The sequence below is a fragment of the Salvelinus fontinalis genome, chromosome 27 (genome assembly GCF_029448725.1).
Source record: "Salvelinus fontinalis isolate EN_2023a chromosome 27, ASM2944872v1, whole genome shotgun sequence".
NCBI lineage: Eukaryota > Metazoa > Chordata > Actinopteri > Salmoniformes > Salmonidae > Salvelinus > Salvelinus fontinalis.
This window is the reverse complement of record NC_074691.1, coordinates 3,529,139-3,546,187: the sequence shown is the minus strand read 5'-3', so window position 1 is coordinate 3,546,187 and position 17,049 is coordinate 3,529,139. Positions and strand designations below refer to the sequence as shown.

General features: G+C 41.2%; 1 protein-coding gene across 1 annotated transcript in view; it reads left to right on the top strand.

Annotated features, from left to right (window-relative positions):
* The window catches only part of LOC129825623 (protein lin-28 homolog A-like), a 47,031-nt gene that overhangs the window by 23,867 nt on the left and 6,115 nt on the right, over positions 1–17,049 (top strand). Inside the window, exon 3 of the mRNA XM_055885833.1 lies at positions 4,297–4,487. Within this exon, the coding sequence (XP_055741808.1) occupies positions 4,297–4,487 (191 nt within the window). The remainder of the gene's footprint in view (positions 1–4,296; positions 4,488–17,049) is intronic.

The window sequence follows — 17,049 nt, the reverse complement described above, 5'->3', positions numbered from 1 at the left end:
CTCTCTCTCTCTTCATTACTCTCTCGCTCTCTCTCATTCAATTCAAAGGGCTTTATTGGCATGGGAAAGCCCTTTTGAATTGAATTTACAAAGCTGTTTGTGCTTCACTGGTTGCTCTTTTCTTGTGGCAACTGGTCACAAATCTTGCTGCTGTGATGGCACACGGGTGTTTCACCTAATAGATACGGGGGTTTATCAAAATTGGATTTGTTTTCGAATTCTTTGTGGGTCTGTGTAATATGATGGAAATATCAGTCTCTGATTGAACATGCCTCGATCCACATCAAAGGGTCTGCAGTAGAGGGAGTCACAAGTTTTAAGTTCCTAGGCATCTACATCACGGAGGACTTGTCACATAGAGCAACAACATCACCACTCTTGTCAAGAGGGTGCAACAGCGTCTCTACTTCCTCAGGCGGCTGAAGAAATTCGCCACGCCACCCTGGGTCCTCTCCAAATACTACCGCTGCGTCGAGATCATCCTGACCGGTTTCATCGCGGCCAGTCACGGGAATTGCACCGTCCAGAACCGCAAGGGCGTCCAGCTGGTGATGAAGTTGGCCGAGTACATCACTGGGACCGTGCTCCCGCCCATCCAGGACATCTACTCAAAACGATGCCGGAGGAAGGCCACAGCATCATCATGGACCCCACACACCCCAGCTACAAGCAGTTCTCTCCCTTACCATTGGGTAGACAGTATCGGAGCATGAGATATTTTTTTCCATATATATATATATATATATATATATATATATATATATATATATTTTTTATTTATTTATTTAACCTTTATTTAACTAGGTAGGTCAGTTAAGAACAAATTCTTATTCACAATGACGGCCTACACCAGCCAAACCGGGACGACGCCGGGCCAATTGTGCGCCGCCCTATGGTACTCCCAATCACGGCCGGTTGTGATACAGCCTGGATTCGAACCAGGGTGTCTGTAGTGACGCGTCTAGCACTGAGATGCAGTGCCTTAGACCACTGCGCTTGAACTAAACTGACCACCTGCTCTGATTCTCTGCACCTTAGCACACATGCACACACTCACACACACACAGACACACACACACATTTTCTGGTCTGATGAAACCAAGATTGAACTCTTTGGCCTGAATGCCAAGCGTCACATCTGGAGGAAACCTGGCACCATCCCTACGGTGAAGCATGGTGATGGCAGCATCATGCTGTGGGGATGTTTTTCAGCGGCGGTGACTGGGAGACTAGTCAGGATCGAGGGAAAGATGAACAGAGCAAAGTACAGAGAGATCCTTGATGAAAACCTGCTCCAGAGCCCTCAGGACCTCTGACTGGGGCAAAGTTTTACCATCTCTAGAGAGACCTGAAAATAGCTGTGCAGCGATGCTTCCCATCCAACCTGACATAGCTTGAGAGGATCTGCAGAGAAGAATGGGAGAAACTCCCCAAATACAGGTGTGCCAAGCTTGTAGCGTCATACCCACGAAGACTTGAGGCTGTAATCGCTGCCAAAAGTGCTTCAACACAGTACTGAGTAAAGGGTCTGAATACTTATGTCAATGTGATATTTCATTTTTTATTTATTTATACATTTGCAAAAAAAAGTTAGATTTTTTTTCTTTGTCATTATGGGGTATTGTGTGTAGATTGAGGGGAAAAAATATTGAATCCATTTTAGAACAAGGCTGTAACATAACAAAATGTGGAAAAAGTCAAGGGGTCTGAATACTTTTCCGAATGAACTGCTTCACACATCACAACTGCTGCTACCAGACTCTTATTATACTGCTCAATGTATACGCTTGTGGTGGCCTCTCTCAGTAGGAAGGCTATGCTCACTGAGTCTGTACATAGTCAACCCTTTCCTTAATCTTGGGTCAGTCACAGTGGTCAGGTACTCTCTGTTTAAAGACAAAAAACATTCCAGTTTGTTCCGTTTTTTTGGTTAATTCTTTCCAATGTGTCAAGTAATCTTTTGGTTTTCGCATGATTTGGTTGGGTATAATTGTGTTCCTGTCCTGGGGCACTGTTCACAAACAGAAACAGACCCCACAGAGCCCAAAGGACAGGAACACAATCACGAGAAAACAAATCACGAGAAAACAAAAAGATAAGGAACAGCTTTCTTAGGGGACTCTTCTCCAAGTTCATCTCTCTGTAGGTGATGACTTTGTTATGGAAGGTTTGGGAATTGCTTCCTTTTAGGTGGTTGTAGAATTTAACGGCTACTTTCTGGATTTTGATCATTAGCGGGTATCGTCCTAATTCTGCACTGCATGCATTATTTGGTGTTTTACGTTTCCTCCCTTTCAATTAACAGGTGTGCCTTGCTAAATTGACACACACTCACATGCTGTCCACATCGACGCGAGCGGTGTGGTCAGCATGTGAGTGTGTGTGTAAAATAGCCTCCTCTCAAGTGTCCTGGCGGGTGTCTTGCCCTCTCATGCTTTCTCATTCTCTTTCTGACCGTGCCCTCCTGACCTCTGTGTGTAAACTGAAACCAGGCAAGACACCCGCCAGGACACTTGAGAGGAGGGTATTTTACACACACAGTCACATGCTGACCAAACCGCTCTCGTCGGTGTGGTCAGCATGTGACTGTGTGTCAATTTAAGAAGGCACACCTGTTAATTGAAATGCATTCCAGGTGACTACCTCATGAAGCTGGTTGAGAGAATGCCAAGAGTGTGCAAAGCTGTCATTAAGGCAAAGGGTGGCTACTTTGAAGAATCACAAATACAAAATATACACTACCGGTCAAAAGTTTTAGAACAGCTACTCATTCAAGGGGTTTTCTTTCTTTTTGACTATTTTCTACATTGTAGAATATGACAAGTGTGCAAAGCTGTCATCAAGGCAAATTATTCTGTATGTGTTATTTCATAGTTGTGATGTCTTCACTAATATTGTATAATGTAGAAAATATAAATAATTAAGAAAAACTATGGAATGAGTAGGTGTGTTCAAACCTTTGACTGGTACTGTCTGTATGTAGTGAATCAATTGATGTTGATTCTTCTGCACATATCACACATTACATTTAGAAAGGTTCAGGGTATGCAAGATTTAATTCATGAATATATTGAAGCATCTTTAAATAGCTTTGTTTTGACTATCTTAATTCTAACGGGAAAAGTTGATTATATAGTAATAAAATAGCATTATACGAGCATAAAACAATGTTTTGTGTGTATAGATTCTTTTTTTTTAATATAGCAAATAAATACCTTTAAATCCGTATATAAAAAAAAAAGGTACTGACTGCAATGCATCTTTCATTTCCCCCATTATTTTCTATTTGTTTCCAAGGGTAATGTTTAATTAATAACATTGGTATGAAAGGCTCATAAAAAAAGACTATACATTGGGCTTGATTTACAAAGCAATTGCATTCTACCTATTATATTTTTGAGAAACACAGAATTCGTTTTTCATTAATTAACCCTCATGGTTTATTCATACTCTTATCTTACTCAGACTCTTACATTTATTCTTTACCGTTATTACACTCTTGTTTTGCCTTAGTCTTACATATTTGTATGTTGTTCACCGTAGAGAAACAAATGCGACGTTTGCACTGTTGTAAATGACTTAGGAAATCTAACCGAAACAGTATCCTTTCTACCGGACTGTATTCTGGGTATACAATAATTCAGCCATCTCTCTTCTTTCTGTCACTCAAATGTCCACATTTCTCTCTTACATGTCTTCACTTTTCTCTTTGTACTGTTCTCTCTCTCCGTCCTCCATTTTCATATTCTCTCTATTGTTTGACTCTCTCCATTCTTATTCTTCCCTTGTGTCTTCTGTTCTCCCCCTCTCTCTCTCTCTTCATTCCCTCCATTTATGTTGTTTGGCAGCAAGCTGGTTTGAGTAGCTCTTTATCGGCCTGCATACTGTTGGCTTACTCTCACACTCTTTCAACTGTATTAAAGCATGTCATGCTGTGCGGGTGTGTTTGGTTCCCTCTGTTACGTTTGGTTACGATTTGTCTAATCGTAAGAAATAAAAGCTACTGATTTTCCGATTGAATAACATTTTTTTGTAAGACATTTAACGGCTATGAGAGGAATGAAATACTCAATTGACATTCTGAAGGTTTGCTCTGAATAAGGCATATCTTTATGCCAGTCCAAAAATCATTCATTGTAACAGTGCAGTGTTTTTTTTAAAGGGGTAGTCTGGGTCTAAATGTAATTACATGGTTATAGTTCAGTATCTTTTCAAAGGCGATTTTCTGTCATTCAAATTCTATGGTAAAAGGGGAGCATTTTTAAAGGGGTGGTCTGTTTATTTTTTCCTCCACAGAGTAAGCTGGTGATGGAGGGCTTCCGCAGCCTGAAGGAGGGCGAGCAGGTGGAGTTCACCTTTAAGAAGTCCTCCAAGGGCCTGGAGTGCCTGCGGGTGACGGGGCCGGGCGGGGGACCGTGCGCGGGCAGCGAGAGGAGACCCAAAGGGAAGGCCACGCCCCAGAAGAATCGCAAACAAAAGGGTGACCGGTGAGTACAAGAGCAAAGCATGCTGGGAAGGCTCTGATTAACAGGAAGTCAAATGTGGATGGAGCTTTGCTGTAGTAGGCACAGGCGTTTAAAATGAAATGGACAAAATGGTTGTTACTGGAAACTAAAGTTAAAGTAACAATAGACAAAATATATAATTGAAAAGGCTAAGATGCTTCTAAATATGCTTTGAAAATATATATGATCAATTTTACACTTATATTTTACTAACGACAACACAACCCAAATGAATGTGAGTGTTTAGAGTGTCTTTTCAAAACCCTCTTTCCAAAACCTACAAAACCAAACCTTTTCTAGTGGTATTCATATGGTGGTGATTTTTGTATTAGCCTTAAATGGACAAGTTCAGAAAGTATCTTACTGCTCCCAGCTCACAACACACATTTTTTACTTTATAAAAAAAAAAAAAAAAAAAAAAAATCTTCCTATAAGGAGAGTTGGATTAAAGTTACAGCTTTGTACCTGCAGTGACTTCAGAAAGTATTCACACTCCTTCACTTTTTCCACATTTTCTTGTGTTACAGCCTGAATTTAATATTGATTACATTTATATATTTTTGGTCACTGGCCTACGCACAGTACCCCATAATGTCAAAGTGGAATTATGTTTTTAAAAATGTTTACAAATGATTTAAAAATGAAAAGCAGAAATGTCTTGAGTCAATACGTATTCAACCCCTTGGTTATGGCGAGCCTACATCAGTTCAGGAGTAACAATGTGCTTAACAAGTCACATAATAGGTTACATGGACTCACTCTGTGTGCAATAAGAGTGTTTAACCCCCTAGAGTCGATTAACGCAATTTAAGCTCGAGATACTGTTTCGTTTTTTTTTGCATTGTATGCGTCTCAATCCACAGCATCCAACGATGTCGCACTTCTGCATCTGCGGTGAAAGGTGGCAGAGGTAAAGCGGCGTTTGGTCCTCTCACAAAAACATCTGTAACCTCGAAACTCTTTGTGGAAAGATGAGACTCTCACAAACATGACGGTGGTCTCCTCGACCACCCCCGTAAGTGTCAGGAGACTCGTCTGAAGTTTGTACCGTTTGACGTGTCGACTTCTGTTTGTAGCGTCCAAACTGTTTTGGCTACAAACTAATGTGACCCCACCGTGGAAAGGGGAGATTCTCACGAACATGAAGGTGTTCTTCGTTTCTCTCTATGACCTCCATAAATGTCACAGGAATCATCTGAGGGTAACTGGTAACGTTTTTTTTTTTAAACAATGGATGTTGGAAGGCAGTTTTGCACTAAATATGTGTAAAAACAAATATATATATATATATATATCTCCTAGAAATAGGACAGACGCTTCAACACCTTGTTTCTTATGCGTTATGTTGTTACAGTCCTTTTTGCCATTTATTATTGTGTTATTCAATGTGTTTCTATTGGCTATTTTTTTTTATACCTAAAGGGGTTCTACAATTCTAAATCAAATAGCTATATGGTCCATAGTATGACCATCTTAAAACAATTCCATAGGTCAGCTTAGAACCCCCCACAGTTGCCGGTGAGGAAGGAAACCGCTCAGGGATTTCACTGCGAGGCCAATGGTGACTTTAAAACAGTTACAGAGTTTAATGGCTGTGATAGGAGAAAATTGAGGATGGATCAACAACGTTGTAGTTACTCCACAGTAGTAACCTAATTGACAAAGTGAAAAGAAGGAAGCCTGTACAGAAAAAAAAATATTCCAAAACATGCATCCTGTTAGCAGCAAGGCACTAAAGTAAAACTGGCCAAAATATTGGCAAAGAAATCAACTTTATGCTGTGAGTACAAAGTGTTATGTTTGTGGCAAATCCAACACAACACATCACTGAGTACCACTCTTCACATTTTCAAGCATGGTGGTGGCTGCATCATGTTATGGGTATTCTTGCCATCGGCAAGGACTAGGGAGTTTTTTATAATAAAAAGAAACGGAATGGAGCAAAGCACAGACAATATCCTAGAGGAGAACCTGGTTCAGTCTGCTTTTTACCAGACACTGGGAGACAAATTCACCTTTCACCAGGACAATAACCTAAAACACAAGGCCAAATGTGTACTAAACATTAAGAACCCCTTCCTAATTGAGTGTCATAGCTTTCACCTGGTTAGTCCATGTTTTTGAAAGAGCAGGTTTTCTTAATGTTTTGTGCACTGTGTACACTGGAGTTGCTTACCAAGATGACATTAAATGTTCCCGAGTGGCCTATTTAGAGTTTTTACTTCCATCGGCTTGAAAATGGCTGGCTAGCAATGATCAACTATCCATTTATCAGAGCTTGAACAATTTTTAAAAAGAATAATATGCAAATATTGTGCAATCCATGTGTGCAAAACACTTAGAGACTTACCCAGAAAGACGCACTGCTGTAGTCGCTGCCAAAGGTGATTCTAAGATGTACTGACTCAGGGGTGCGAATACTTATTTAGATGAGATATTTTTGTATTTCATTTTCAATCAATGAACACACATTTCTAAAAACATGTTTTCACTCTGTCATTGTGGGTTCTTGTGTGTAGATGGGTGAGATCTTTATATCATTGAGTCCATTTTGAATTCAGGCTGTAACACAACAACATGTCGAATAAGTCAAGGGGTATGACTACTTTCTGAAGGCACTGTGTATATGTTTCTGTCTTCATCGTCAGTTAAATATTTCTCAGGGGGCCTATATTGTGGATTCAAACCTAGATCTAAGTACACGATGGTTGCTATGGTTATTCTGCTCGATGATCATGCATTGAATAGGGCACTTTGCCTGCTATTTCACAGCTATTTAAAGGCAATTTGTCAGCTTCCACATTGTAGACCATCTTTAATGTGGGCCTGGGTAAGTTTGTGTGAATCTCAATGCATTTTACTGCAGCCATTTTGACAGGGGGTGTTTTGTCAGAGGAAGGTCCATAAAATTGTCAAAGACTCCAGCCACCCAATCTATACACTGTTCTCTCTGCTACCGCATGGCAAGCGGTACCAGTGCACCAAGTCTGGGACAAACAGGATACTGAACAGCTTCTACGCCCAAGCCATAAGACTGCTAAATAAGACTGATAAATAGCTAGCTGGACCACCTGCAATGACCCTTTTGTCTTGTACCTAACTGTCTTGCACTGACTATGCACACACACTGGACTTTACCCACACACTCACACATACTTACACACTCACACATACTTACACACACACACATACACGCCCACACACACACATAATGTACGCCCGCACGCACACACACACACACACTTTCATACTCTCCACATACGCTGCTGCTACTGTCTTATCTACCCTGTTGCCTTGTCACTCTACCCCTACCTGTATGTACATAGCTACCTGAATTACTTGGTACCTCTGCATATCGACTCAGTACGGGTACTCCCTCTATCAGTGGTGTAGTGGAGTTCTGCGGGGCCCTGTCCAAAGGTCCAAGCAAAGGCCCCTCCCGAACCCCATTGGGGCAGAGAGAATGTGCAGTTGTATAGCTAGTGTCATGCTATTTTGCACGTTTTGCCATGAGGCTTACAGAACATGTTGCTGTTTTAGTGCTCAGGGATTCTTGAAAGACTGGACAATCAACCTTTTCCCCACAAATATTTGTCTTAATATTAACATTTTAAATATATATTTTGATCGACCAATCAGCTATCACACCATGTAAAAGAACAACCTCCTATTTGTATTTAAAATGCAACAAATTGCATTTTTTTCAACTCCTCCAGGCATTTCATTTTTTTTTACAATTATTGTCCGAAAACTGTTTAAAGGCCTTGATTGTTTAATTCTAACATTAGATTATTCAAATCTCCAATGTTCTTTTTGTTTTATTTATGAGCTCCAGGGATAATGTCTTCAGCATTTCGGCATGTTTGTCTAGATTTAGAGCGTAACACAACATTTATTTAGTAAATATTTCCCCTTCGGTCTAGCACAGTAAGCACTTTGATTGTTTAAGCATCTGTTGCAGAACAGTGATTAAGGGGTTAACCATCAGTGGCTTGTCAACTCCGTCACTGCTGGCTAACCCCTTTAATCACTGTTCTGCAACATATGCTTAAACAATCAAAGTGCTTGCTGTTGACAACAGATATTCAAAACGGACATAATTTTGTCTTCAAAAGTAAGTTCATTTGTAAAATATGGAAAAAGATTCATTTGAAAATCTCCGAATGAAACAGAACAATTCTATGAAATCTTTCAGGACTCTGGCAGAGTTAAGTTTTAGACAACAATGGTAAACACAGTAGCAATTAAGTTTTTCCTGACTCTAAAACCGTATTAAATGTCACATATTTGAACCAAAATTCATATTCTATTCTAATCTGTCAGGCAGATGGAGTCGACAGTTTATGGTTGTGAACATGGTGATTGCAATATTGATTGGTTAAATCGATCAAAAGTAGAGAACTTTACAGATCATGACACGTATAAGGTCCTTATGGTATGGCTGACCCTGCTCATTCCTGATTCATTTAGGATTTGACCAAATCTCCAGACACATCTTTTAGGAATCAAAGTTTTGAGATAAATATTATTTAAAGTCACGGAGGGCTATTTCAAGAAACTACATACAATACACTTTTTTAGTTAATTTCCATTATTCCGGGCATAGAGCCGACATGGAAATAAAATTTCGAAAATCCCCCTAAATGTAACTTTTAAGCTCAAATAATGCAACAATACGTTTCCCTGCCCGACAAGGATTGTCACGACTTTCAAGAATCCCTGAGCTAATTTCCTGCTATTCTACACATTTTGTCATGAGTCTGGGAGAAAATGGTGTAGTTATAAAGCTAATTCCCTGAGTTTTTTCATGGCTTATGACGTCGTCATATGCTATCTGGAGGGCCTGACTTCGTGTCACTTTCTATTATTATTTAAATGTTATATCTTTAACTCTGCATTGTTGGAAAAGGACCCGTAAGTAAGCATTTTCACTGTTAGTCTACACCTGTTGTTTACAAAGCATGTGACAAATACAATTGGATTTGATGTCTGAAGACTGAATACAGTGTGTGGTGTTGTTTTGCCCTATTACGAGCGCAAGACTCCCTCCCTCCCTCCCTCCCTCCCTCCCTCCCTCCCTCCCTCCCTCCCGTCTCCTCTTCTACTGAGAGAACACGCAGTTCCTACTCTCCATGTGTCTGTGCACCTGGTGCTGCAGTGAACACAGAGAGCCAGTTAATATAGCCAGATAGAGCTATATCTGGCTCCTTCGTAGGAGGCTACTTCACAGAGCTACACTGTACAGTGTACATTAAAGCCACAGTCTGGAGTTTGTGTATTCAGCCCCAACAGCAGCCCCTCCGCCACTTGCAGTGCTGGAGAAATGGAACTACTCTCAAATTCATGCACACAGCTCGTAAGGCATTTCTAAGTTATTCTTCAACAATCAATGGGTATAGGGCAGGCTAACCCTGGAACAGCAGGAAATCTCCCTGATTATGCCTTTATAAAAAAAACGCTTTTTCCATCTGATAACCAATAGAACAACTAAAATAACAAATAGAACATCTTCTATTCTAGGTTAAATTTCTCCCAAAAATAAAACACCATATTAAATAACAGGAGACTATCTAAAATGTTCCTTATGCAAAACCATATCTGAGACTCAGAGCATACAAAATAATTGTACAATTACAGCTAAACTGTTTTTGAAATTGTAATTCGATACATATCGGGCTTAATTTGCTCATCTATGGCCATAATATTGGGCCAAATTAACATTTATTAAACCTAGGATACATTATTCATTACAGCTACATCATTTAATGTATTAAATTCATAGTTTAGTTCCAAAACTACATAAAAAACACTTTAAAGCTCGTTTCTGAAGCTTCTATATTCCATTATAAACTGGGTGTTTTGGGCCCTGATTGCTGATTGGCTGAGAGCTGTGGTGTTTCAGACCGTATATCACAAAGTGTGACAAAACCTTTATTTTTATTGCTCTAATTAGGTTGGTAACCAGTTTATAATAGCAATAGGGCACCTTTGGGGTTTGTGGTATATGGCCAATATACCACGGCTAAGGGCTGTATCCAGGCACTCTGCGTTGCGTTGTGACTAAGAACAGCCCTTAGCTGTGGTAAATTGACCTTATGCCACACCCCCTCGTGCCTTATTGCTTAAATATAAAAACACTTTCCTAATATTCAGTTGCCCGTCCGTTTTGCCCTCAGAACAGCCTCAATTCGTAGGGGCACACAAGGTGTCGAAGCGTTCCACAGGGATGCTGGCCGATGCTGGCCAATGTTGACTGCAATGCTTCCCACAGTTGTGTCAAGTTGGCTGGATGTCCTTTGGGAGCTGGACCATTCTTGATACACACAGGAAACGGTTCAGCGTGAAAAACCCAGCAGCGTTGCAGTTTTTGACACAAACTGGTGCGCCTGGCACCTACTACCATACCCCGTTCAAAGGTACATAAATATTTTGTTTAGCCTATTTGCCCTCTGAATGGCACACATAGACATTCCATGACTCAATTGTCTCATGGCTTAAAAATCCTTCTTTAACCTGTCTCCTCCCGTTCATCTACACTGATTTGAAGTGGATTTAACAAATTACATTAATAAGAGATCATAGCTTTCACCATATCAGTCTATGTCATGGAAAGAGCAGGTGTTCCTAATGTTTTGTACACTCAGTCTAGTCTACACACCATAGAAATACAATGGATTTTACCTAGCATACTACGACTCCCAGGGTGCAATGCTTCGCCCAGGGCTGCTGGCTGGCTACTTATCATATTATAATGCTGAAAATAATATATGTCGCTCCAAAATCATTTGAATTTAGTTGCTTGTAGAATAACGTTACAAAGCAAATGTAATGTGTAAAATTGTTTTTTTATGTATTTTTGGAATTAAACCTCCCTTGCACTGCACTGCTTTGTAACACCTTTTGCATAGTTTTTTTCCCGGTAGGCTGGTCTTCATCTCCTCTGTAAGCAAAGTATTCCCATATTTCGCTTCTGGAGCCAGTTTTGTAATAAACAACCTGCTGGAGTGGAGGTATGATGTTTTCGTTAGAAGAAGCCATGTTGACGGCATTTTCTCTCTCTCGCTTCTCAAGAGTGTCTCGCACTGTGACAGCAGCATGCGCAAGCGCAAGGAGCCTGGCTAGCTTACGCCTGCCACCTTGAGAAGATTCGGACAAATTCCTAGACAGACTCGCTCATCTCAGACTGTATATGATGTGAGACACATTTGACAGAAGTACCGAAAGTAACAAATTCGAGTGCCAAACCGTTTTTCATGTTCTAGTATTGAAAAAGTACAGACGTTTTTGTATACCGTGCAACACTACAGTAGATGTGAGAGCAATATCTGCATAGACCAAACCACTGTGTCATTACTATACTAGACTGGCTTTCCAATCCCACGATTACTCCCCCTTATTTGCAGAAAGGGTTCCCTGGTTATTTCAGTGTAGTTTGGATAATTGGAGTACTTTGTGGTTTGTTATCTCAGTGGTGTTCTGATTGTGCTTCGGATTGGAAGCTGTGTTGGTATGTAGGTGGCAGGTACTTGGGCCTGATTAAACCTCTTGGTACTGTGTTCCCGTTCCATATAAGGGGCCACAGTGCTGCGCTACTGAAGCCGTCAAGACATCCACATACTAATGTTGGGTTTGCTCTTAGCAGAACCCGGCTAGGCAAAGCAAACGTCTGTGCTTGCATACTCCCGAAAGCAGGGGTTATCAAAGTGGGTTCTACTTTGGTAGAGGTACTGCAGGGGGTCCGCAGCCAGATAAAAAAAAAAATACAAAATCAAATAATCTGACCAAGGGATCTGTGAAATAAGTTTAGACGGTGTAATACAAAACAAAACAATGTAATATTATTAATTTACAATTTATGTTCCTAATCATGGGCAACATAGGACTGGGAGGCTCACAGGGCTATTGGTATCCACAGTACTCCACCAATTATACATTTACAAATGTTTGTGTTCCCCAAAAATGCACTTAATTTACAGTAACTGTCGACTACAAATCTCACTTTTAAATGTTTACATTCCGTTAGCTCATACCCAGATAATCTTGCTGACTCGTCATATACTTGTATTTGTGGTCAAAGAATGACCTTTTCAAAAATGCTTGCTATTTCCTCATTGGCCGATCAGCGGTCAACTTGCGTTAATAATTTTAATGACCGCTATTTGCCCACACCATTCCAACACAGAAAAGCTGGTTTGTAACATGCTTAATATAAATCAAATCAACTTTGTATTTGTCACATGCGCTGAATACAACAGGTGTAGACTTTACAGTGAAATGCTTACTTATCAATTAAATGTTAAGTAAAAATAGACAAGTAAAAATAACAAATAATTAAAGATCAGCAGTAAAATAACAGTAGCGAGGCTATGTACAGGGGGTATCGGTACAGAGTCAATGTGCGGGGGTACAGGTTAATCGAGGTAATTGAGGTAATATGTACATGTAGGAGTTGTAGGAGTTAAAGTGACTATGCATAGATAATAAACAGAGAGTAGCTCCAGTAGCGCTTGCCGTGCGGTAGCAGAGAGAACAGTCTATGACTAGGGTGGCTGGAGTCTTTGACAATTTTTAGGGCCTTCCTCTGACACTGCCTGGTATAGAGGTCCTGGATGGCAGGAAGCTTGGCCCCAGTGATGTACTTGGCCGTACGCATTACCCTCTGTAGTGCCTTGTGGTTGGAGGCCGAGCAGTTGCCATACCAGGCAGTGACACAACCAGTCAAGATGCTCTCGATGGTGCAACTGTATAACTTTTTGAGGATCTGAGGACCCATGCCAAATCTTTTCAGTCTCCTCTTCACGACTGTCTTGGTGTGTTTGGACCATAATAGTTTGTTTGTGATGTGGACACCAAGGAACTTGAGGCTCTCAACCTGCTCCTCTACAGCCTCGTCGATGAGAATGGGGGCGTGCACGGTCCTCCTTTTCCTGTAGTACCACAATCATCTCCTTTGTCTTGATCACATTGAGGGAAAGGTTGTTATCCTGGGCACCACACGGCCAGGTCTCTGACCTCCTCCCTATAGGCTGTCTCATCGTTATCAGTGATCATCAGTCAGTGATGGTGTTGGAGTCGTGTTATGGACGGAAGGGAAACTTTTGGTCTCATATTGTAATTAATTATTGGTCATATTTCATAGAAATCTGGAAACACCGGGCAGTTACTTTAAGCTTTAAAACGGAAAGGTTTTCTCTGCCTCACGGCAATATGTGTAGAATTGCAGGAAATTAGCTTGAAAACGGCAAACTTCTCTCCAATGTCAAGAGGTGGGCCTTTAAATTATTCCTCCCCAATACACGAGACTCGGTTCGGCCATGCACTGCCGAAGTCATGGTAAAACTCCTTGAATGCTACTTTTTTTTTTATCTCACTCGAGTTGTGTTGTGATTATGAGGGGGTCCCTGATAAATTTGCTGTCACAAAAGGGGTCCCCGGCCCCAAAACATTTAAGAACCCCAGCCCCAAAGACCTCGCTTGAAAAACAAGTAAAGCGGCAATAATACCGCTGTTTGTCCCTCTTGAGCCACCGTAGCAACAACATAGCCAGAAACACTTCCTCAAAATAGTCCAAGATAAGATGAATCAAGAAATCTGTATTAAATGTTTACGTTTTTGCTTTAGAGGTGGTAGTCGTGCAATTTTACAACTAACTAAGATGTTTGGTGCAGTATTTCTCAAGTGAAATAAATTGCATGAAAGTTAGTCGTCTGTCAATGGATGACAACGAACATGCCGTCCATAGTTCCCACTTCCACTAGGAGAAGTACTGTTGACCAATCACCGACGAAGGGGCGGAGACTTCAGCTACCGAACTTCGACTTTCCTCTATATTGTTTTGTGTGTACACGAACAGCCGGGAAAAAAACCTGGAAAACACCAAAACAAACAAAAATGTCACAAAATGGTGTCATAATATGTGCGCAAAGTGTTTCGACTGTGAAGCATGCGACAGGCTTAGCGTTACTCTTCTCCCTGCTGTCCAGAGCTATAACTACAACTATACTTGAAAACAGTGGAGAAGTACTGCATTCCAATATTCTATATATTATATACACTACATGACCAAAAGTATGTGGACACCTGTTTGTCGAACATCTCATTCCAAAATCATGGGCATTATACTGGAGTTGCCCCCCCCCCCCCCCCCTTGCTGTTATAACAGCCTCCTCTCTTCGGGGAAGTCATTCCACTAGATGTTGAAACATTGCTGCGGGACTTGCTTCCATTTAGCCACAAGAGCATTAGTGATGTCAGGCACAGATGTTGTGCGATTCGGCATGGCTCGCAGTCGGCGTTCCAATTCATCCTAAAGGTGTTCCATGGGGTTGAGGCCAGGGGTCTGCGCAAATCAGTCAAGTTCTCCCAAAACGATCTCGACAAACCATTTCTGTATGGACCTCGCTATGTGCACGGGGGCAGTGTCATGCTGAAACAGGAAAGGGCCTTCCCCAAACTGTTGCCACAAAGTTGGAAGCACAGAATTGTCTAGAATGTCATTGTATTCTGTAGATTTCCCTTTACTGGAACTAAGGGGCCTAGCCCGAACCATGAAAAACAGCCCCAGACCATTTTTCCTCCTCCACCACTATGCATTGGTGCAGGTAGCGTTCTACTGGCATCTGCCAAACCCAGATTTGTACGTTGGACTGCCAGATGGGGAAGCGTGATTCATCACTCCAGAGAATGTGTTTCCGCTGCTCTAGAGTCCAATGGCGGCGAGCTTTACACCATCACGCTTGGGATTGCGCACCTTAGGCTTGTGTGCGGCTGCTAGGCAATGGAAACCCATTTTTTGAAGCTCCTGACGAACAGTTATTGTGCTGACGTTCCTTACAAAGGCAGTTTGGAACTCGGTAGTGAGTGTTGCAACAGAGGATAGTTACAATTTTGACATACTACATGCTTCAGCACTCGGTGGTCCCGTCCTGTGGGCTTGGATGGTCCATCACTTCGCTGCTGAGCCGTTGATGCTCCTAGATGTTTCCATTTCACAATAACAGCATTTACGGTTGACTAGTGCACCTCTAGCAGGGCAGAAATTTGACAAACTGACTTGTTGGAAAGGTGGCATCCTGTGACGGTGCCACGTTGAAAGTCACTGACATCTTCAGTAAGGCCATTGTACTGCCAATGTTTCTCTATTGAGAGTGCATGGCTGTGTGCTTGATTTTATATACCTGTGTGGCTGAAATAGCCAAATTCACTCATTTGAAGGGGTGTCCACATACTTTTGCATATATTGTGTACATTCTGGGGCAAGAGATCTAAAGAAAAAGTATAATATTAGGGGTTTGGGGAATGCTGAGAAATACTTTTAGCTGTTTTTCCCTAACTGAATGAATGTTCACTCAAACAAAGGAATGTTTTACCACTCAATCCATCTTTAATCAAGACCGTAAACAAAAAGGGGAACGACGTGGAGATTAGGAATAGCACAAATGTATTTATTAACTGAGGTACCGTAAATACAATTAACACCGGTGTGTGTAGTCAGTAATCTGCAGTGTAAGTGAGTGGTTGCGTGCATAGACGTGATAATGAAGGGTGTTGAAAGGTGCCAAAGCAAACAAAACAAAACAGCCACAACCAAAATCTAACAGTGTGTCTGCATGAAGAGAGTCTCAATGATTGGGGAAGAGGTGTATTTATCCTGGGACACACCCTGGTCCAGGTGTGTCCCGTGTCGCTGACGACCCTCCTAGCTCCGCCCACTGACGTCCTATCAAGGAAAAGAAGAGCGAAGAGAAAGAATATCGGCAGACAGCGTGGGAGGGTCGTCACACTATGTATTAGCCAACGAGAGGCTAAGTCACCGCCGAAAGAGCAGCCCTCCATAGAAATGAATGGAAATCCTACAGTATTTAAATTCAGTGTTTCACGGACCAAATTTCATGTAATTAATGATTTTATTTGTTTTGTAGTGGGGACAGCAAAGAAAAATACTGTTTTTCTATATTGTTTTATTACTGTCCGCCCCAGGACCATGGTGAAACCAAAACAATAACTACGGTGCTGTGGCGGTCAGACAATACTAATGACCGAGCAGATACAGAAGCAGTGGGACGGCAGGGGGTAGCAGATTCCTGCTTTAAGGTGACTGTAGTAGAAGAAATGTGGCAAACAATTATGGAGACATTAATAAACACATTTCTATTGCTTCTAAAATCTTTCAACGATTCATTGTAAAATAATAATTTCACCAGTACCATTTTTCCTTGTAAATTTCAAGAAAATGTCAAACGGACGATGACATAAAGCATATCAGTGAGTTGATTCACGAGTCACTTGTTAGTGCTAAAACCTGCCATCCAACCATTTTTTCAATCTAAATTCTGCTATTCTGTTGCACATTGTAAGGATAACTAGATAATACAGCTCTCTTAACATTTGCTGTTGTACATAGTATGTTAAATTATGCAACAAAGAGAGATTTCTGGACAATAAAGTCACTACCGGTTGAGTCCAAGTCCGCACTGGTCGAGGTTGATTCACGAGTCACGAAAATCTTGACTCGAGTCCAAGTCAAGTCCCAGTCCTGGACTCG